Consider the following 24,557-nt stretch of genomic DNA (forward strand, 5'->3'; position numbering starts at 1 on the left):
AGAGATAGTAGGAACTGCAGATGCTGGAGAATCCGAGACAACAAGGTGCAGGGCTGGATGAACACAGCAGGCCAAGCAGCATCATAGGAGCAGAGAGGCTGACGTTTCGGGCCTAGACCCTTCATCAGAAAAGGGGGAGGGGAAGGGGGTTCCGAAATAAATAGGGAGAGAGTGGGAGGCGGATAGAAGAGGGATAGAGGAGAGGATAGGTGGAGAGGAAACAAACAGGTCGAAGAGGCGGAGATGGAGCCAGTAAAGGTGAGTGTAGGTAGGGAGTTAGGAAGGGGATAGGTCAGTCCAGGGAGGACGGACAGGTCAAGGGGGCGGGATGAGGTTGGTCGGTAGGAGATGGAGGTGCGGCTTGAGGTGGTAGGAGGGGATAGGTGGGAGGAAGAACAGGTTAGGGAGGCAGGGACGAGCTGGACTGGTTTTGGGATGCGGTAGGGGGAGGGGAGATTTTGAAACTTGTGAAATCCACATTGATACCATTGGGCTGCAGGGTTCCCAAGCGGAATATGAGTTGCTGTTCCTGCAACCTTCGGGTGGCATCGTTGTGGCACTGCAGGAGGCCCAGGATGGACATGTCGTCTGAGGAATGGGAGGGGGAGTTGAAATGGTTCGCGACTGGGAGGTGCAGTTGTTTGTTGCGAACCGAGCGTAGGTGTTCTGCAAAGCAGTCCCCGAGTCTCCACTTGGTTTCCCCGATGTAGAGGAAGCCACACCGGGTACAGCGGATGCAGTATACCACATTGGCAGATGTGCAGGTGAACATCTGCTTGATGTGGAAAGTCTTCTTGGGGCCTGGGATGGGGGTGAGGGAGGAGGTATGGGGGCAGGTGTAGCACTTCCTGCGGTTGCAGGAAAAAGTGCCGGGTGTGGTGGAGCTGGAGGGGAGTGTGGAGCGGACAAGGGAGTCACGGAGAGAGTTGTCCCTCCGGAAAGCAGATAAGGGTGGGGAGGGAAAGATGTCTTTGGTGGTGGGGTCGGATTGCAGATGGCGGAAGTGTCGGAGGATGATGCGTTGGATCCGGAGGTTGGTGGGGTGGTACGTGAGGACGAGGGGGATTCTTTTTTGGTTCTTATTGCGTGGACGGGGTGTGAGGGATGAGGCGCGGGAGATGTGGGAGACACGGTTGAGGGCGTTCTCGACCACCGAGGAGGGGAAGTTACGGTCCTTGAAAAACGAGGACAACTGAGATGTACGGGAGTGGAATGCCTCATCCTGGGAGCAGATGCGGTGGAGGCGAAGGAATTGGGAATAGGGGATAGCATTTTTGCAGGAAGGTGGGTGGGAGGAGGAGTATTCTAGGTAGCTGTGGGAGTCGGTGGGCTTGAAATGAATATCGGTTTCTAGGTGGTTGCCCGATATGGAGACAGAGAGGTCCAGGAAGGGGAGAGAGGTGTTAGAAATGGTCCAGGTAAACTTAAGGTTGGGGTGGAAGGTGTTAGTGAAGTGTATGAACTGCCATGAATCACAAAAAGGTAGTCTTCAAGTTCAGTGTGTAATACGGAAGGCAAATGGAATATTGGCCTTTATTTCAAAGCAAATGGAATGTAAAAATAGGGAGGTTTTCTAAAGCTATACAAGACATGAGTCAGAAATGAGCTGGAATACTGTGAACAGTTTTGGCCTAGTTGCCTTAGGAAAGATATACTGTCATTGGAGTCCGACCACAGAAGGTTCACTAGTTCATACAAGTTCTAGTGAGACTGTCTTGAGAGAAGAGGTTGAGTAAATTGGACCTGCAATTCATTGGAATATGGAAGAAAGAGAGGTGACATCATTGAAGCATATAAGATTTTTAGGTGACTTTACAGGGTAGAGGCAGAAATGTTGTTTCCCCTTGTAGGTCAATCTAGGACCAGAGGGCATTATCTCAGAATAAGGAGTTGTACACTTAAAACAGAGATGAGGAGGAATTTCTTCTCTCAAAGGATACTGAATCTTGGGAATTCTTTAGCCCAGATGAGGCAGGGTCATTAAATATGATGGAGACAGATTTATGGTCTAATACTTGTTGTTTTGCAAAATTCCTGAAAAAAATGTACACTGTGTTGAATGAGGTATATTTAGTTTTCTTTTTACAGCTTTCTTTTACAATTTCTGCTAAGCAACCTTACTGACTTTAAAAAGCTAATTTTATATTTGCGGAAAGTCAAATATCTTATCAGTGATGAAATATTATTAAAACATTTGTTCCTTTTCAAATATATCTTTATGTTAGTTGTACCTTAATACAGTCATAAATTTATTGCATTATCTGAAAACTTACATTAAAAGTGAACAATTTTATGTGCATTTATCTTCTTCATTTGGTGTGCGTGTGAATACTTCAATTGATGAGCTGTCTACCTGTTTGCTACTATCATTGCTGTTGCATGCCAAGACATCCCTCTGAATTAGTACCAGATTTAAACCACCTTTAGGAAAGGGGAAATTCCCATTACAGCGATCAATGAATCAATGTGGACAGCTTTCTGTGAGTCAGCAGCAAGCATCAATGCCTAGCCACAGGCCACAGAATCCTTTGTGTCATTGTGTTTGATCTGATCTAGCTAGTGATTTACAAGTAACCTGTTATTATTCCAATCCTCTTGAACTAAAGTTATTTCACGACTTGCTAAGCCAAAATCCTGCCTAGTGTCAGCTAACGTAAGACCTTGTTACTATCCAGACTGCTGTCAGTTCAGGATGTCTTCTGAAAGGAGGCCAGAGAACAAACCCATTACAATTCAGAGGCAACAGATTTGCTTTCAGCATTAATGTTAACAATTTGTTCACTGAAGTAGGCAATATGATATTAAAGGCTGGTTCACTCGGCAATTTGCCGTCTAAATAACCGCAGGCCATCTGACCTGTACAGCGCCTGAGGTTTAGAAGTTTTAATTCTAATAGTGAAGAGTGTTACTCAAAGCTGTAATTCAATGCAAAATTAAACACTGGGAATTGGGAAAGTTTCAGATTGGGAAAGTTGTCAGTGAATGAAGACGGGGGGACGGTGTTGGGGCAATTTCGATTCACATTCTTTTCTCGTTAGCATGGATCCCAAATGAATTAACTATATGTGATATGAACCATTAGAGGGCAATCAATAATCTGAAGCCTCTTCGACCATTTTATGGATGATTCAAAATACTTTCCTAAAAAAAGCTAGAAATAGGTAGGTATTCAACTTGCCCAGCAATTAAAATCGCTGAAATTTCATAAACAACTATTTCTTTCCTGATGAATCCAAATAAAAGTATAGACTGAAATTGTCCTGTATAAACAGAAAAACTTGCACTTATATAGTACCTTTTACAATCCTATCATGATCCAATACATTTTACAGTTAATGAAGTGCTTTTGATGAGAGCTCACATGCTGCCCTGGACCCCCTCTGATCCTCCAATTCTTGCCAAATTATCAAATGGCCCTGCTAAGTGAGCAAAGATTTCTTCTAATAAGTCATTGGTCAACATTTTTGGTTCCTGCTCTATTCCTATTACCAATTCTATCTCACTTGTGGCAAATATCTTCTTAAACTGAGCCAAAGTGTTCATAACATACATGTCACACTTGATACCAAGATGAGTTTCCAATCTCATATTCATGTCAACAGTAAGACCTCCAAAGCCATGAGATAGCCTGGCTCCACTCCCATCTCAGCTATTTCATCCATGCCTTTTTCTAACCTTAAGAGTTGACTTTTCAATGATCTCTTCTTCAGCCTCCTGATATTCCACCCTCTATAAACCTGAAGTTATGCGAAACTCTACCCACATCCTCACTTGCACCAAATTCCATCGCCTATCGAAGGTTGAATTTAGTGCCCTCTCCCATTATAGAACATAGAACATCGAACAGTACAGCACAGTACAAGCTCTTCGGCCCATGATGTTGTGCCGACCTCTTACCCTACTAAGATCAATCTACCCTGCACACCCTACATTTTACGATCCTCCATGTGCTTATCCAAGAGTCGCTTAAAAGTCTCTACAGAACAATTATGAATTTGGTGGTGGGGTATATTCAATCAGGCAGGACGGATTGGATGATCAGTGCCTGATCAGCAGACCTCAAATTGGAAAGAGGAGTACCACTGAAAAACAACTGCCTATTCTTGCTGTCGACTATCCTTCCTATTCTTCCTCCTCCGACACCAATCCTACAGTGTACCACCACTTACCTCTGGTCTGGATCCATCAGTAATCCTAGCTCTCAGGTGGGTGAGTTACTGGCAACGGCCACTCTGATGTCGCTTCTGCACAATGTAAAAGTGCAAGTTTCTGCTTGTCTAGCAGCTCTCAGGGGAAGGGTGGTCTTTCTGTCTCCCAGTGGTCATGATCCAGGGGATCACTCACTATTGCCAGGACAAGTGCCTGATTGTCAATTAATCTGGAGGTGGGGTGTGGTGTGGCCTTCATAAAAGTAAATGACACTGTGGCCCTTATTGGTTCTCTAACTGTTAGGAAAGATCCAAAACATTAAATACCACTTCAACACTGACTTATACTAAGTCATGAATAAGTCTTTGTTTTGAAAGTCTGTCCGAAAGTCAGGAACCCTCCACCAGACATGAAACAGTCATTGAGGTAACAGTATAACATCAAGACAGGTAAATACACGTGCAAGATAGATGATAAGGGAATGCATAACAGTAATTAGTTTAAGTTTGAGCACAATATGGTGTGATTCCATTCATAACTTTGGTGTGAAATGTTTATTTTGAGATTATTTTTATTTTGACCCAGGAAAATGATGTAATGGTCAAAGGCAAAGGAAAGTCTGTGACTCGTTATTAATAGGTTTAATTTGTTCTTAATTTCTTTATTGGGATCCATAGACAAGTACAGTATAGATATAGAAATCAGAGAGGGGGTTACGATATATTTGAACTAATTAGAATTGGAAGGGGGAGGTATGAACAGATTTAGCAGACTTAAAGGTAGATAAATCCTCAGCCCAGATGAGATATATTCCAGGCTGCCGGGGGAGGGAAAAAAAGGCGATTGCAGACTGACTATAGGAGAGGTGCTAGGGAACTGAAGCACAGCTAGGGTGGTACTATTATTCAAGAAGGATGGTAAGGATAAACCAGAACCTATGAGCTGCTGAGTCTAACATCGGCAGTAGGAAATCTATTGGAAAAATTTCTGACAAGAATTAATCTCCACTTGGAGAAGCAAGGATTAATATATAAATATAGTCAGCGTGGTTTTGTCAGGGAGGAATTATGTCTAACAAATTTGAGTGCATCTTCAAGGAAGTGACAAAGTGTACCGATGAAAGTAGTGCAACTGATATAGTCTACATGGACTTTTGTAAGGCTTTTGATAATGTCTAGCATGGCATATTGGTCAAGATGATAAATCATGAGATGAGGGCAATTTGGCAAATTGGGGGGATCCTTAATTGGCTCAGTGTCAGGGGGTGAAGGGTGATTGGTGAAAGTTACTTTTGTGCCTGGAGGCTTATGCCCATTGTTGTACTGTGGTGTTCAGTGCCAGGTCCCTTGCTGTCTGTAGTGCACATTAATCTAGACATGAATGCAGGATATATGACCAGTGAGGTCACAGATTACACAAAAATTGCTGGTGTGGTAAATAGGAAGGAGGAAAATCTTACATTACAGAACAATATAGATTGGCAGGTCAGACAGGCAGAACAATGGCAAATGGAACTTAATCCTGAGAAAGAGGTGATGCATTCTTGGGGGACCATAGGAAGAACAGAGGATCAGAGGGATCTTAGTGTGCATCTCTACAAATCCCTGAAGACAAAAGTATAGTTGGATTAGAGGCAGAAGGGATATTTATCTTTATTAATAGAGGCATTGAATACAAGAGTAAGGAAGTTATGATGGAGCTGTATATAACATTAGTTTGGCCATAGCTGGAGTACGTGTGTAGTTCTGGTCACTGCTCCATAGGAAGGTTGTGATTGCACTAGAGAGGGTGCAAAGCAGATTCACCAGGATGTTGCCTGAGTTGGAGTGTTTCAGCAATGAAGAAAGACTAGATAGTCAGGTGCTGTTTCCCCTAGAGCAGAGTAGGCCAAGGGGGCATTTGATTGAGGTGTACAAAATTATGAGGAATATAAAGAGGGTAGAGAGGAAGAAATATTTCCCCTTAGTAGAGGGGTCTATAACCAGGGGACATAGACAAGGGGCAAGAGGTTTAAAAATGATTTGAGGAAGAATGTTTTCATTTTGAGAGTGGGGATTATCTGGCCTGAAAGGGGGCAGAGGTAGGACCCATCACAGCATTTTAGAAGTATTTAAATGAACACTTGAAATGCCATTACATAAAAGGATATGGACCTAGTGAGGCAAATGGAACTCGAGTAGATAGGTGTTTGTTTACCAGTCCATACTGATTGGCTGAATGGCTTCTTCCCATGCTGTAAAACTCTAAGTAGACATTGCTTACAAGGCCAGTATTTGTTGTCCATCCCTAATCACGCTTAAGGAGGTAATGAAGAGCTGCCTTCTTAAACCATGAAGTTCGTGTGCTGTAGGTACACCGTCAGTGCTGTTAGGAAAGTGTGGTGTTCGCGTCTGCCTGCTATCTGCTGTCTGTGAATCATAATGTCTTTATGATGCAGGAGGTCATTTGTCTGTTTGTTCTGTTTCTCAGCATTTTTCCTTAATGCCAATTTCCTGTGTGTGATCAGTTAAGGCTGGGTGCGTTAATTAGAAATTGAGACTGACCTGAGGCAGACCGATAGAAGCACGGAGCAGACATTTTAAAGCACTGTAAATAAGGCTCCTGCAAAATGTCACATATGCATTAAGAACCAATTTATAAACCCCTCTTCAATTTATTTGTTTTAAAACTGTCATTAAATACACTTTAAACAGTCCAACAAAGACAGCTGGACTTAGCAGTAGCCCTTCCAGAACCTTCATAGAAGTCAAATCAGCTGGACAACCAACACCTTATTTACCTCCTGAGTAAAATGTTAATTATAATCTTATAAACTGCCACAGAGATATCCTGTCTCCAAAAAAACCTATACAATAGAATTACACATTGCCCCTTTTTCTGTAAGAATGTGTATTAATGGCACTACTTACAAATACAAACACACAAAAGGGTGTACATATACAATATGACACACACACACACACACTCACACACACACACGCACACACACACACACACACAGAGTCATGATACACAAAGATCGCAATTTGCTTCCAGGCAGTTAACAGGAGTTCCTAGCAAACCACGAATGTAAAAATATTCTTGTGTTATCATGGATTCTCATGAACATATCATGTGGGTTTACATAAAGTGAAAATATACATGCTATGCAAAGTAATCTCCAGACAGCCTGTGGCTTGAATGCTACAGTGAAGAGACTGAGGTATTTGGCTCAACTGCATGTTACATTCTTAAAGGAACATCACTCCAAATGTGCAACATTCACCCCTATATTCTCAAAGATAGCACTTGTATGGTACAAGTGAAAACAAATAAACATTGGGCAATTAAAAAAGAATTACGCAAAGGTAGGCTTTGTTAAATCTGAGTGCAGACATCTAAGATTCTATACATCATTTCAGCAGTTGCCAGCTCTACCAGATCTTGTCATGGAAGTGTGGATTTGCAGATGTGTCGCCAGTGTGTTGATTGTTTTACATGAGTTCCATCACACTGTCATCTGGTTGTGCTGTTTTGCATTGCCTGTGCACAACAGCATATTGTACACTTCCAAATGGCACCAAAATGGCAGTAAAGTAGCAGCACTACGTTCAAATTCCTTAGCTATTCGCTTCTGCCTGCTTTCCTTTCTTCTTTACTCTTTTTCTTTCTCCTTTTGCAATTTTTTTTCTTTCCCTTTTGTTTAAATTCTTTTGCTTCAGCAAGACATTGGTGACGGGCCCTGCCCAAGCATGTTTGGGGAGGCAACAGCCTAGTGGTATTATCACTGAACTGTTAATCCAGAGACCCAGGTGGTATTCTGATTTGAATCCCGCCATGGCAGATGGTGGAATTTGAATTCAATAAATATCTGGAATTAAGAGTCTAATGATGACTGCGAATCCATTGACAATTGTTGGAAAAACCCGTCTGGCTCACTAATGTCCTTTAGGGAAGGAAACTGCCATCCTTACCTGGTTTTGCCTACATGTGACTCCAGACCCACAGCAATGTGGTTGACTCATAACTGCCCTTTGGGCAATTAGGGATGGGCAATAAATGCTGGCCTAGCCGGCGATGCCTTCATCCCATGAATGAATAAAGAAAAAAAAATAAAGAGTGTTGCAGGACCTGAAGACTGCCCTGCCTGAGCATGTTCCAGGATCCGGTTACAGTGGTAGCATCAGCTGCAGCAAGCACCCAGCTCCTCCTGAGACTCCAGGCCGTGGCTTGTCCTGGGTGCCTGTACGGAAATAAGACTTTAATATCTGGGTGTTTCTCATTCCTTTTGGCTGTGTTTCCTTTAGTTCTGCAATTTTTATTCTGGTTTTGTAATCAATGGTGTAACCAAGATGACACTGGTTGCATCGGTGGATGTGAACTGATGCCAAAGATTGGTGACTTTTGTTCCAGTGGCGGCAGCACGGCGAAGGGTACTCATGCCTGTCCACCAGATCCATTGTCCATGGCATAGCACCTAACAAGAAGTACTGTAAAGTTGGAAAATTTCTTCACTTTTTGCCTTTATACTCTATGTTTTGGTTTATTTTCATAGTTATCATAGAATCCCTACAGTGTGGAAACAGGTTCTTTGGCCGAACCAGTCTACACCGACCCTCAGAGCATCCCATCCAGACCCATTCCACATAACCCACCTAATTTACACCTCCCTGGACAGGATGGGCAATTTAGCGTGGCCAATCCACCTAGCCTGCACAGCTTTGGACTGTGGGAGGAAACCGGACCACCCGGAGGAAACCCACGCAGACACGGGGAGAATGTGCAAACTCCATACAGACAGTCGCCCGAGGCTGGAATTGAACACAGGCCCCTGGCGCTGTGAGCCAGCAGTGCTAACCATTGAGCCACTGTTCCGCCCCAGTTCCTGTGTTTTAAGATGGCACTAGAGAGTGGTGATACTATACAACACTTTTCACTGTATTTTGTGATAAGACACACGTGATAATAAATAAATAAATCAGATCCCTGAAATGGTTTCTGTTCCTCCTCATTTTTGCGCCATTTGGTGCCCTGACTTCATAAAGGCTCATTGCGTACTTTGAAAACCTCTGCTGATAACCTTGTGCCCCATGTGTAGTTGAGATAGTTTCACATCTGCCTGCTGATCACACACTACCTTTATCCTTCCTGGTTTTTATTTTAGGAACTACATCGTGCATCTCAAAATTTGGATAGATGGTGGCCTGGAAATATTGGTCTCAATTGCCTTCTGAACATTAGCTCTGTTTGATGGTAGCCCTGCATCCAAAGATGTAGCTCTGAGGTGTAACATGGCAACATGAAAATCTTATTTTGATTCGATCTTACACTTTAGGATAAGTGATTTAACGGTCTAAGCTATTCACTTGGCCAACTGTTTGATCTACGGTAATGTGGAGAGCATCATATGGGTCACAGCTCATTTAGTTTACATATCCCTGAATGTTCTGCCTGTATACTGTGGCCTGTTGACAGAAATTATATCTTCAGGTGCACCAAACAGACAGAATATGACCATCAATGGACTGAATCTGACCTTTTTTTGGCTAAATCTGAGTTGCGTCGATTTTGTTGGAATTTATTTTCCACCACGAGGCCTTGTGAGTTTCCTGTCATATCTAACAAATCTTGCCTCATTAACTACCTGCTACCATACCCCGTGTTGTCCCCACATCCAATTCCAGCTGCATCTCACCATGTACTGCTCCCAAAACAACCCACCACTAATCGCATATTCCACAATTCACCAAGATTCTTTGCACCTATGCCAACTTTAAAAGCATATTGTGCACCTGGAAAAGAACTGTCAATCCAGAGATGTCCATTACAGTTCCTGACATTTGCCCTAGACATGGTAGATAGGGGGAAATGGCACCCCACTGTGTGGCCAGGGACCCAGCGGTCCTGCTGCGCAGGGCAGTATAGACACAGGACATCCTCATCCTCCAGGACTAGCAATGGAGGTCATGATGCCAGACCATGTCAACCTCCCCTAAGGTTGCCACTCGGGTAGGTGCAGTCCCAGCCATCTGGAAGAATGCACAATAATGTAAGAAAAAAAAATCAATAACCTTTTCCACTCTGCCCAAGCAGAGTGCCACCATTATCCCTCTGATCCCTCATACTCATGTTATCTCTGCTATTGTACCCAGCTCCTACCACTCTCACTATTACCTGCAAGATATTCTCTCACTCACAGTCACCCACCCGAACCCATGACATCACTGGACTACCTACTTACTTGCCTTGGACACCTCCCCACCTGCAACAAAAATAACTGTGGTACCACTAGCTTCCATTTCCCTTAATAATTTACTTCTCTCGGCTCAAGTGGAAAATCAGCATTTCCCCCTCCCCCCACCCCCACCATAGGGCAGAAAGAGTGAATACAGGCAATAGGCTGTCTGAAATTTGGCTCCTAGAGAATATCCTGACTCTGAATGTCCCAAGGTGGCCAACTAACTATTTCCATGTCCCTGGTCTGACATTGGAGTCTGCCCTTCACCTACTGTGCCCCCAAACACCAGGTCTTGTTATTACATGGTCTGCTATTACACACAACTCATTGTTAACCACTAATAGTTCCCATTAGTAGCTATTCATTCTCTAGGCTGATCATTATCCGCTCCTTTGCCTATCCAACTGTTCTCTCTCTTTGTGCTCTATCTTCGCCTATAGTTTACTCCTTACCACCAACCCCCACACTATCTTCCGTATAAAAAGACAAAGACAATTTTTTCCTAGCAATCATCAGTTCTAAGCAAAGGTCACTGAAGCCAAAACATTAAATCTGATTTTTCTCCACAGATACTGCCAGACCTGCTGAGATTTTCCAGCAATTTCTGTTTTTGATACTGATTTACAGCATCTGCAGTTCTTTCAGTTTTTATTGCCTTTGAGTAGATCGGAGATGTGCCATGAGGATTCTTAGAGGTTGGCACATGTCAGATACCAATGTTGGTGGATGTGGGGTGTGTATGATCAGTGCCATGAGATTTTGGTGCCAGAGCAATGTGGTTGAATCTCAGCTGCCCTATCTGGGCAATTAGGGATACACTGGCTCAGCCAATGATGTCCAAAACCCCATGAACGAATTTAAAAAAGGATGGAGGGATGGAACTGAATACCGTAGCGCGAAGTGGGTACAAGTAACCACAGTCAAATTTGTCATGGATTGGTTATTGATTACAATGAGGGGTCTTGCCCACCAACCAGAGAACTATAGGAGCCTCCTCCATGGTGCCTCTGTTGGGAAAACCCATTGGAATTAAAAGAACAGCTGGTGCTTAACTGGTCAGCATTGGGACTTTGCTGAGTTTTAGAACTCCAGCGGAAGAAATTCTACCCCAATGGTAGTTTTCCATTGCTTTCTACACCACCAAGAATGGCGGCTGTTGACACTAACCAAAGGACTGGATTGACAAAGGAACCAGGTCATAACTGAGTGAGAATAGGATGAAGGTTGCTGGCTGAAGAGGAGGGTGCTCATTTGAAAAGGAGAAAAGGAGAGGGATAATTCTCAATGCCCCTCCTTTTTCCAAATTCTGCATCCCTCAAGTAGTCATATCCTGACCCAAAATTGATCTAATAAACCTGAAGGAGTTTGCTTTTTGAACTCATTGCCTGATATTTCCCCCAACTGCTGGCTTGGAAATCAGATGCTAGGCTGGGCATTAATTGCCCCCCTGACAGCCACAATGGACTTAAGCAGAGATGAGAAAATGGTAGTGCCTCCACCCCACACAACTAAATGTCCCCTGCATCCTGTCTGCACTATTTTTTGTAATGCGTAACTGCTCGTACCTAATGGACTACCACTTGCCACTAGGCTTCATGTGCAACCCTGTTCTGTTCTTTCTGCTGAGAAAACAATCCGAAAGTATTCACAAGTCTGAACTCATTTTCATGAAGCATTTCCGTTCAAAATCAATTGGGCAGGAGATCATTATGAGAGTAGAACAGAGTAATGCGTATGTGCTAGTTACTACTGAAATATACAGCATCACTGTACTGTTAACAAGGCTTTATACCAGTCAGTTCAAGGCTAATATTGTCATGTATAGAACTGATGGACACGTCACAATATAGATTCAATGGAATTCAATGAAAAATTGAGTAATAAAGCTCCAGTCTGGAAGTAATACGGATTCACAAACTACTTCAGGGTTTGTGAATGAAAACTGCATTTTCTGAAGAAGGGTCTAGACCTGAAACGTCAGCTTTCTGCTCCTCTGATGCTGCTTGGCCTGCTGTGTTCATCCAGCTCTACACTTTGTTATCTCAGATTCTCCAGCATCAGCAGTTCCAACTATCTCAGTACACGAGCGCATGGTTTTTGATTATTATTCGTATACTGCTGGGTGTGCTGCACTGTTTTTTGAGCTGTGAAACCAAGTTGCCACCAGCCAATTCAGACAAATATAAAAGAGCCTTTTCCACACTGTGAATATCACTTAACCAATCACATCCAAATAAGTGCAGTAGTAATTCATCACTGTCATGGTAATGGAACCTGACTGTGTACAAACTGTCATACTTGTCAACTGAAAACAAAGACCACACCTCAAAAATAACTGTCAAGCATATTGCATGGCCTGAGGATGTGTAAGTTGCTGCATAAGTGCATGTTTCTTCTTTATCATCGTATAAGGCTTAGTACTGACAAAAAATTCCTGGACTTTTGATTGGTTTCCTTGGATCTTAGATCCTGCAGATGATGGAAATTTGTTGTCTTTAATACTTTCATTAAGAATCTGCAAACACTTTCTGAGTGCTTTTGCAATCAATCTCTTTCATAATGTATTGCAATAAAACCACTATCGTAACTATGAATCTGTCATGGACTGCTGACTGTCATCTGTTCTTCTGGCCAAGGCTTACTTTAAGTACAGTATTGTGTGTCTCATAATTTTAATGGGACTTTGAGTTGATTGTAATTTGTTTCTAAGGCCAAATCTGTCCTTTACTTTCTTTCTAAATCATTTCTTTCCTCTGCTCTTCTAGACATCCAACCCATAACACTCATCGTATCCAAGGGAACTTGTGAATTTCTGTTAGAAAGTGTGTGGTCATGTTCAGCTGGCATGTTCTCCCCGAATTTAAAGTATGAGCAATGTTAAGATTAGCAACTCAACGGGATGTCACTATCTGCTTCAGTCTTCTGGCTCTCAATTGGACAGCAGTTTGTGGCCTACAAAGTAAACTTGTTTATGTTAATACATTGCTACATGAACCTCACCTCAATTTCTCCTTCCATTATGCTGAGCAGACGCAGGAGGTCATCTTTGGAGAGCTCCAGTAACTTCTTTTGTCGCTCATTTTCTTCAAATGGTTTCTGTTGTTTCTTTACAGGACCTGATACACCCATTACCTTTTCTCCATCATTTTGACGATGAGTTTTCTTCTTCTTTTTACTGCCCATAGAAGTGCTTTCCTCACCTTCATAGTTGTTATCCCTGGATGCGCGTCCATGAGATGGAGATTCTCCACTGCTCCGGGACCTCATTCCAACCTACAATGGAGAAAGCATAGAAAGGTAAAGTGACAATATGTTTTGTTACAAGTGGTCAATAATTGAATCCATTTTCAAAGTCAGGTTTATAAAACCAACATGAAAAATAATTATAATTGATGGAAGTAAAGATTCTACTTCTACAAAATTCCAATTTAGGCCACAAAATGCAGCAATGCCCACTGCAGGGGGTGCCAGAGGAGTACAGGACAGATAATGTGCTACCATTATTCAAGAAGATGGAAGGAATAAACCAGGAAACGTGCCACTGCGTCTAATATCAGCGGAAGGGAAACTATTGTTAAAAAAATTTTGAGTGGCAGAATGAGTCTCCACTTGGAGGGGCAAAGACTGATCAAGAGTAGCCAGCATGGTTTTGTAATGCGGGGGTCATGTCTTATAAATTTGATTCAATTTTCTGAGGACTAGGTACATAGTTGTGGATAGTACAGTTGATGCAGTCTATATTGGATTCTGCAAGGCTTTTGACCAGATCCTATGTCATACAATGGTTAAAATGCTAGGAGCCCATGGAATCAGGCTTTTTGGCAGAGTGGTAAGAAGAAATGCAGCAATGCCCACTCATTTCAATTGAATATTTATTCATTCATTGCCTACATGTCCTGCAGAGTTTGAAACATTGGAATGAATTGACAAGAACTATTTGTTAGGCACCTATTTTCTTCTAGTGGTGTTGGTTATCTCATTTGGTTGGAAGATTAATATGTGGTGCAAAAAAAGTACCTAGGAATACAGGTTGAATCTTTGTCTCAATATATTTCACAGAGGCCTACCCACTTACCTTACCATATGCTTCCTCAAGCTAAACATAACCTGTTGTCTCTCTTTAATAGGAAGAAATGCTGTGATCCTTGTAGTCTATGATTCCATTCCATACCATTTTCTCCCTAATCTGTAATTCATTTTCCTTCATCCTTATACATCATGAACATTAATTGAAACACTTGGCACAACTCTTCCATTCACTAGGTGATGTATTGTTAACTGTAACACACTGTTCTTACGGGAATTGACATTTTAATTTTTTATTTGTATATCACATTTATTCATTTTATGACTGACATGATGTGTATCATCAAGTCATAACTTTTTCTACAGGACAGAAAGAGGCCCTTTATTCCATTACATCCCTGTTGATCATCAAGCAATTCTATTTCCCAACCCTTGACCCATAGTCTTGTACGCTATGGTCAAATGTTCATCTAAATTGTTCTAAAATGTCTTGAGAGTTCCTGCCTCTACCACTCTTTTAGGCAGTGTGTTCCAAAAACCTACAATTCTCTGGGTGAAAAGGTTTCACCGCAAATTCCTCTAAACCTCCTGTTTTTCACCTTAAAACTGTGCCCCCTCTTTATTAATCCCTCTACTAAGGGGAACAAAATTCTTCCTATCTACTCTGTCTATACCCCTCAGAACTTTGTACATTTCAATCATTTCCCCACTCAGCCCTCTCTGCTTCAAGAAAAACAACCCCAGCCTATCTAGTCTCCTTTCATAGCTGAATCATTCCATCCCAGGCAACATCTTGGTGAATCTCATCTGCATACTCTCTAGTGCAATCATATCGTTCTGTCGTGTGGTGGCCAGAACTGCACACACTATTCTAGCTGTGGCCTATCTAAGGATACATACAGCCCATCACAACCTTCTTGTTATTGTATTCAATGACTTGACTAATAAAAGCAAGTTTCTCATATGCCTTCTTAATCACCTTATCTACCTGACCTGCTTCAAGAATCTGTAAACATGCGTCACAAGGTTCCTCTGACCCTCTGAGCTTCCCAGGGTCCTACCATACATTATGTATTCCCATGCCTTCTTAGTCATCCAAAAATCCATCACCTTACACTTTTCAGTTTGCTGTTGTTCAGCCCATCTGACTAGACCTTCGATATCATCTTCTAGTCTAAGGCTTTTCCATTTACCATACCATCAATTTTCATGTCATCTGAGAACTTATTGATTATTCATATCTGAACCCTTAGCATACACAACAAACAGCAAGGGCCCCAGCATCAAACCCTGTGATACAGCACTGGACATAGGTTTCAGGTCACAAAAGCATCCTTTGACCATTCCCCTCTTCTTCTTACCACTAAGCCAATTTTAGAGTCCTATCTGCCAAAAAGCCTGATTCCATGGGCTCCTAGCATTTTAACCATTGTATGACATAGGATCTGGTCAAAAGCCTTGCAGAATCCAATATAGACTGCATCAACTGTACTATCCACAACTACGTACCTAGTCCTCAGAAAATTGAATCAAGTTTATAAGACATGATCTCCGCATTACAAAACTATGCTGGCTACTCTTGATCAGTCTTTGCCCCTCCAAGTGGAGATTCATTCTGCTACTCAAAATTTTTTTAACAATAGTTTCCCTTCCGCTGATATTAGACGCAGTGGCATGTAGTTTCCTGGTTTATTCCTTCCATCTTCTTGAATAATGGTAGCACATTGGTTAGCACTGCTGCCTCACAGCACCAGGGACCCAGGTTCGATTCCAGCCTTGGGTTTTTGTCTGTGTGGAGTTTGCACATTCTCCCCGTGTCTGCGTGGGTTTCCTCCCACAGTCCAAAGATGTGCAGGTTAGGTAGATTGGCCATGCTAAATTGCCCATAGTGTTCAGGGATGTGTAGCTTAGGTGGGTTATAGGGGGATGGGTCTGGGTGGGATGCACTGAGGTTTGGTGTGGACTTGTTGGGCCGAAGGGCCTGTTTCCACACTACAGGGATTCTGTAATTCTGTGATTCACATTATCTGTCCTGTACTCGTCTGGCACCCCTGCTGTTGAGAGAAAGGAATTGAAAATTGCTGTCAGAGCTCCTGCAATCCTTGATTCCTACAGCAGCTGGGCCTGGAGGTTTGTTCACTTTCAAGTCCACTAAAACCTCCTCTCTCTCAAAGCTAATCTATTCAAACATATCAAAGTGTCACTCTCTGATTTCTATACTTACAACACCCTCTCTACAGTGGATATAAATGCTAAGCACACATTTAAACCCTCAGCTACGCCTTTTGGCTCAACATACAGATTGCCACTTTGGTCAATCATCACAGAATTGTTAAGGTGCAGAAGGAGGCCATTTGACTTATCATGCCTGCACTGGCACTTCAAAGAGCATCATTACCCAGTGCCAATCTTCTGCTTTTTCTCCATATCTTTGCACACTATTTATATTCAAATAAAATGCTTTTGGATTATTGAGACTATGACCTGTTCCCTCTTCACTCTCCTAATTCATTATTTAAGCAAACCCCTGCACTTTCTGTACTCCTCTAGGATGTCCACTGTTTGAGACTTTGGTATCGACCATAAATGTCTTTATTTTTCTAATCCGATCCTATATATCCCTTGCTGTCCAGACTCTCTGAACTTGTTGGTCTTAGCCTTCACCATTACATAAACTTTGAAGGCTGCTAGAGCTGACTGAAGACCTGCTGAGCTGCATCAACACCTAAGATAACAAGGTGTAGCTGATGTCCTGCTCCTCTGATGCTGCTTGGCCTGCTGTGTTCATCCAGCTTTACACTTTGTTATCTCAGATTCTCCAGCATCGCCAGTTCCTACTATCTCTGCATCAACACGTAACTTGTTAAGAATCTCTTTGACAATGGGGCCATTGCATAAAGGAAAGTTCTGACTTCCAGCTATTACTGCTTTAAGTGGAGACCTGAGGCTGTTCTGTACCTGTGGAATTGTATCTTCCACAACTCCGAGTTAAATGCCTATAATGATTCTTTGATAGCGTTGAAGGGCTTCAGGCAAGGTAAGATCTGCTCAATTGACACGGATTTACTATCAGTTTGAAATATGACTCTCATTACCTCATTTTGGTTAATCTTCAAGTCTGTATTCAGGGAGTCAGACAGAATTTTTAGAAGAATTACACAGAATCATTTCAGGTTGAAGACCTGTCATCAGAATTAGTTAACCCTGTTCCTTTTCACAGAGGCTGCCTGACCTGCTCAGTATTTCCAATATTTTAAAGTTTATATTTCAGAATTTTCTATTCCTGAATTTTACTCTTTTCATTTTCAGTGACACTGTATTTCTGAGCCATATCACCATGATCTTATTTAATACTGATTTAGCCGTTGTTTAAGTATGCAAAATCGATAAGATACATCTACCAACAGTGACTATTCCAAGAGCACTCTCCTGTGATAGTGTTCAAAGAACACTAGTAAAACAAATGTAGCTTTTCTAAAAATATCAGAGCAGTTCAGTTGGTAGTACTTTCATCTCAGATTCAACAGGATTTGGGTTCTTAGCATCACTCTAGAGCACAAACATTTAGGATGACAGTGTAGTAGTACTGAGGGATAGTAGCACCATTATTTTTTTGTTGACATTAAATGATGATCCCATCTGCTCTCTCAGGCGCATCTACAAAAAACTCTATGGCACTATTTCATAGAAGAGCAGGGCATTATTCCCGAAGTCATGACCAATATATATACGTCAAATTTACATTATTAACTCATAGTACTTTAAAAAGTACAGAATTATGTAAAATTCAGATTAATTGCTTATTATCATGTTGAGGATTGCGGAAGCTTGCTGTGTACAAATTGGCTCACATGTTTCCAACATTATAACAGTGAATATAGTACAATTGAAATTCATTAGCTGTAAAGCACTTTGTGACAGCTTGAAAAGTCTCTTTTTTTCTACAACAAAATCAAATTACTGTGCTATGGATTTTGGAAATGTGAAATAAAAACACAAACTGTTGAAAATGTTAGGCTGTTCTCGAAGCATCTACGGAGCGAAACAAAGCTAACATTTCAGGTTTATTCATCAGTTCAACCATAACTCCATGTTGATCCTGTTACTGTCTGCTGGAAGTAAATCTGCCCATGGGTGGAGTGTTCTCACAGGAACAAACGGCAAAAACATCACGTTAATAAAAAAACTATTTAAAGCTGATGTAATGCCATATCATGTTGAAATAAACACAGAATAATTCCCACACAAAACAGTATGTACTACGACACAAATTTTGAGAAAAAGAATAGGTGAAAACATTTGTCTCTACATGTTTATCAGAGTAACATAATGTTGAAGTGGGAAAACAGAAATGATCTTTCCTTTCCCTTTTTCCTTTTACTATCCTGTTCTTTCTCATAGACACATAAATCCTCAGAAAGATTGAATTCTTTATACTCAATGAATTATCATTGAAAAAGTGTCAGTCATCTCCTACACAAGGTTGCACATAAAGCAGTTTCATGAAGATAAAGTTAAAATGTTTTGCTGTGTTAGTGGGGCATATGAACCAGGACACTGAGAAACACCATCTGCTTTATTAAAACATCTCCAGAGATATTTTATATTCAACTAACCAGCAGTAGGGCCTTCATTAAACACTTCATCCAAAAGGAAATACATCTGACAATGCAGCAGTCCATCAAAGCTAATCTATATATCAGCATAGAAATCTGCTTTAATTCTGAGGTTTAAACTTAAAACAATCTAACTGAGGGACAAAGTGCTACCACTGAGCCAAGTTTTAACAGGTTAATGAGTTGGCTGTGAAGAGGAATTCCCTATAGTTGGATATTTGAACTGTGTTGCTGTTGAATGTTCAACCCTTCAATAATTGGCTTCTGACATGTGGCTGCTCCCTCTCACTGTTCTTTTGCACATGTCTGGGCCTCTTGGGCATAATGACATCATGTTAAATGCTCAAATGCCAAACATCTGAATCTGCTGTTGTTAAATATTTAAAAGGGCACCTTTTAAATTGAAGAATATTCAGAAAGTATTATTTTTAAGGAAAGCAGACACACTTAGTTTTGTTTTATCTCAATAATGTCACAAAAAAATGATGTACGCTAACACTTTGCGTGTTAATGGACATAACAAAATAGTGAGTGGGTATTTCTCGATGATTATAGACAATTACCAGTGGGCGGCACAGTGGTTCAGTGGTTAGCACTGCTGCCTCACAGCACCAGGGACCTGCGTTCAATTCCACCCCCAGATGACTGTCTGTGTAGAGTTTGCACATTCTCCCCGTGTCTGTGTGGGTTTCTTCCGGGTGCTCCGGTTTCCTCCCACAGTCCAAAGATGTGCTGGTTAGGCAGATTAGCCATGCTAAATTGTCCGTAGTGTTCAGGGATGTGTAGTTTAGGTGGGTTATAAAGGGATGGGTCTGGGTAGGATGCTTCAAGGGTTGGTGGGACTTGTTGGGCCGAAGGGCTTGTTTCCACACTGTAGGAATTCTTATAATTAATAATTTGATGACAATCCTATTAGCCTGGTAGAAAATGAGAAGAGTAACTTTAATATATTGTGAAATATGTGTAAAGATTAGAAAGCTGTAAAAAGTAGGTGAACAAATAACAATACAAGTGAAGCTAGCTAGAACAAAATAACAAAATATTACTTAAAACTATTCAGATCTGTGCTCCACAAATGAATGGTCCAAAATAATCTCTCTTCCGTCTCACTACTGTAGCATTAAATGAGCATGAATGTGCATTTACAAATATGTTGCTTTTCTTCAGATCTGATGTATTCAAGTTGTCTCATGCAGTTTGTTTTATACAGCTATACTGTGCGCTGTAATCATTATCTCAAAAGGAAATGTCTGAAGGGCAAGTTATTAATCAAATGAGTAGTTTTGTCTGTTATTCTTGGTCTCATTGTGCTTCTAAAGAGTATTTCCAGAGTCCACTGAGGAAAGATAAACATTAACTCTATTTAAGAAACATCTTACTGTGGCTTTATCTTGTCACAAAGCCGCAGGAGAAAGCAAGATCTTGTGACATTTTCAGTAATGATGTACACTGTTTCATTAGCATATCACACAGTCAGATTTAACTCCTAATGCTACAGTTTTCAGACTGGCAAGACACTTGGTACTATAACAACAAAGTTTTGTTCACTGGAAATACATTTGTATTGTGGCATGTATTAAATTTGTTGTAATGCAAAGTTCTCAATGCAATTCACTCTTTATTACTGGCTTTCCTGCCAATAGAGTGAAAAATTCAAGACACGAATGATCAATAATGCTATCATGTCACTGCAATGCCCTCTGTTTGTAAATCTGGAAATGTTTAAATCTGACAGGACAAAACCAAATACTTTGTTGTGGCAGGATGGCTCGTTGTTCCGCAGACGTTTCATTACCCTGCTGGGTAAAAGCAAGAGTGCAGCCTCCAATGAAGCGCTGTTGTATTTTCCCACCTGTTATTTAAACTCTGGTGTCCATTGAGTTGGGTTACTTCACTTCCGGTTTTCCTTCACAGTGGAGTGTATATATAGGGTCTAGCTCTATGTGTTTATTGATGGCTTTCCTCGTGGAGAACCAGGCCTCAAGGAATTCCTGTGCTTGTCTCTGTTTGGCTGTCCCAGGATCCTGGTGTTGTCCCAATCAAACTGGTGGTTTTCCTTATCCATGTGGATGGAGATGAGTGTGTATTGGTCATGTCTTCTTGTTGCTAGTTGATGTTCGTGTACTCTTGTGGCTAATTTTCTTCCTGTCTGTCCAATGTAATGTTTGTCGCAGTCTTTGCAGGGAATCTTGTACATTACGTTGGTCCTGTCCATAGTGGGTAGAGGGTCTTTGGTTCGGGTTAGCAGTTGGCGTAGGGTTGATGTAGATTTGTGTGCTACTCTGGTGCCCAGTAGTCATAGGAGTCTTGTGGTCAATTCAGATGTGTTCCTGATGTAAGGTAGCGTGATGAGTGTGTCGGGGCGTGCAGTTCCTGGTGTCGTTCGTGTAATAGGCATCTTCTGACTCAATTTCTCAGGTACCCATTATCGGTTATATAGGAGGTACGCTTCTTTTTGACGTAGTTCTGTGTTGCTGCAGTGTGTTGCTGCTTGTTTAAATAGAGTTTTCACACAACTTCATTTGTGGGTGTTAGGGTGGTTGCTGTTGAAACAATGAAGCAGCTCGGCAAGCCAATCAACCATAACATCCACAACCCGAGCTACAAAACTACTCAAAAACCTTAAAAACCAAATACTTTGCTTATCAAGCCCTGGTGACGCAAGCAAATCATCTCCTAGAATGATCTACAGTTTAGGATCCCCAGTAAAAGGAACTGTGTAACCAACATCCACTACAATCCTGTGAGAAAAGGCGCCCTAAATGGTTCAACTCAGCTAAGAAACAAATTTAATCCTGAAAAGTGAGAGGTGATGCATTTTGGGAGAACTAACAAGACAAGACATGCTGAATGGTAGCAGCCTTGGATGTATAGAGAATCAAAGGGACATTGGTGCGTATGTCAATAGATCATTGTAGGCAACAGGGCAGGCTGACAAGCTAGTTAAGAAGGCATGCGGGATACTTGCATTTATTAGTCAAGGCATTGAATACAAAAGCAAGGAAGTTGCGATGGAGCTGATTATAATGTTGCTTCAGGCGCAGCTGGAGTACTGTGTGCAGTTCCGGTTGCCACACTGTTAGAAGGATGTGATTGCACAGGAGACAGTGCAGAAAAGATTCACCAGAATGTTTTTCTTGTCTGGAGTAATTGCGTGATGAAGGAAAAATAGATAAGCTGGGGTTGTTTTCCTTGGAGCAGCGAATGCTGAGGGGGGAACTGATTGAAGTAGACAAAGTTATGAGGAGCATAGACAGGATAATTGAGGAGAAATCTTTCCCTTAGTAGAGGGCTCGATAACCAGTGGACACAATTTTAAGGTAAGAAGCAGAACGGTTAGAAGGGATTTGAGGGAAAAAATGTCACCCAGAGGGTTTTGTGTATCTGGGAGTGACTGCCTAAAAGCGTGGCAAAGGTGGAAACCTTCAAAACATTAAAAAAGTATTTAGTTGAACACTTGAAATGCCATAGCCTACAAGGTTATGTGCCAGCTGCTGGGAAAATAGCATAAGAATGGATGTATGTTTGATGTCGAGTATGGACACAACGGGCTGAAAAGCCTCTTTTCAAGATTGTAAAATTCTACGATTCTAATTGGGGATTCTTCCCAAAGAGAACCATATATGTTTTTGTCTTTTGCAGAGGGAAAATTAATGAGAATTTAGAACAGATATTGCCATCTCTAGACCTTGCTTCTGCTTTGGGGTGATTTTCTATTACTGTTTATCCAAGCAGAGATCAATAACACAAATCCAATTGCACTTCATGCCAAGAGAGATTCTTTTGGCTGGAAAATCAAGCTCGGCAACAAGATTGCTTTCAGCTAGTACAGTTAGAGAATGAGGTAGATGTGATGCTAGGGACTGAGTAATGCGAGATTAAAGTTCCAACACAGTTTGAAGAACTTTAGTGAGCAATCTGCCATTCTCTCATCGAGTGTAATGTGTATGGCTCACATAAATATCAAAGAGAAGGCAAGAGGTGATAAGATGAGAAAAACAACCGGATCTTCTCTAAACATGTTCAGTGGGGAGTTGTGGATTGCTGCACACCAACAGAAAGTATGAGAAAATGTAATTGTTTAGAATTTGGTACAACAGTGGGAGGCCCATTAAATCTATTCAGTCTGCACTGGTTGCCAGCTTAGTCCCATCCCCCTGCTTGTAGTCTGCCAATTTCAATTCTTCAAATAATTATCCCCTTTATTTTTTAAAGCTGTTGTGACTTCTCTATCCACAACCCATTTCTTTTGGGGCCAACAACATCCTGGGGGCTACTATTGACCAGAAACTGAAGTGGACAAGTCACATAAATATAATAGCTACAAGAGCGGGTCAAAGGCTAGGAATACTGCAGTGTGTAACTCACCACCTGACTCCCCAAAGACTGTCCACCAAATTCAAGGCACAGGTCAAGAATGAGATAGAATCCTCTCCAATTGTCAGCTTTGCAATACTCAAGAAGCTTTACACCATCCAGAATAAATCAACCACTTAGTTGTCACCACATCCACAAATATTAACTCCCTTTACCACCAAGAACAATCGCAGCAATGTGTACCATTTACAGGATGTACAGCAGAAATTCACCAACTTTCCTTAGACAGCATCTTCCAAACCCACAGCCACCATCTAGAAGGACGAGAGCAACAAATAAATGGGATCACCATCACCTTCAAGTTACTCTCCAAGCCACTCACCAACCTGATTTGGAAATGTATCATTGTTCTCTGTGTCGCTGGATCAGAATCCTGGAACTCCCTCCTTAACATCATTATGGGGGTACACCACAGCATTTTAAAAAAGGCAGCCCATCACCACCTTCTCAAGGGCAACTAGGGATGAGCAACCAGCGATGCTCACATACCTTAAATGAATAAAAGAAAACAAATGTGTGACCATAAGATGTAGAAGCAGAAGTAGGCTATTTGGCCCGCCGTTCTGTCCTGCCGTTCAATGAGGGAACATGTTGATTTAATAATTCTCAACTCCTCTTTCCTTCCTTTTCCCCATAACTTATGATTCCATTGCTGATTAAAAATATTGTTGATTTCAGATTTGAATATACACAATAACTGAGCCTCTACTGCCTTTGCCATAAAGAATTCCATCAATTCACTGCCCTCTGAGAGAAGAAATTTCTCCTTGTCTCTGTCTAAATTCAGTGATCCCATATTCTGAGACAACATCCTGGACTCACCCACAGGAGGAAAAAACCTCTTAACATCTATTAAATAGAGCCCTCAATGAATCTTATACCTTTCAATAAGGTTGTCTCCCAATTTTATCTAAACTCCAATGAGTACAGACCCAACCTACTTAACCTCTCCTCATAAAAAAAAATCTCCATACCTGGGATCAACCTAATGAAGATTCCCTGGACTCCTTCCAATGCCAGTATATCTTGTCTTAGATAAGGGGAGCAAAATTGCTCACAGTATTCTCAGTGTGGTTTGATTAGAGCTTTGCATATTTTTGGCAAGACTTCACAATTGAGGATTATCTCAGGGTACAACTGGGCCTTAATCAGATGGGCCAAAGGGCAGAGGA

General features: G+C 41.6%; 1 protein-coding gene across 1 annotated transcript in view; it reads right to left on the reverse strand.

The window, feature by feature from the left end:
- The window catches only part of LOC109929780 (filamin-A-interacting protein 1-like), a 393,800-nt gene that overhangs the window by 178,827 nt on the left and 190,416 nt on the right, over nucleotides 1-24,557 (reverse strand). Inside the window, exon 3 of the mRNA XM_048600953.1 lies at nucleotides 13,367-13,639. Coding sequence (XP_048456910.1) covers nucleotides 13,367-13,639 — 273 coding nt within the window. The remainder of the gene's footprint in view (nucleotides 1-13,366; nucleotides 13,640-24,557) is intronic.

This window comes from Rhincodon typus, chromosome 9, assembly GCF_021869965.1.
Source record: "Rhincodon typus isolate 14 chromosome 9, sRhiTyp1.1, whole genome shotgun sequence".
Taxonomy (NCBI): Eukaryota; Metazoa; Chordata; class Chondrichthyes; order Orectolobiformes; family Rhincodontidae; genus Rhincodon; species Rhincodon typus.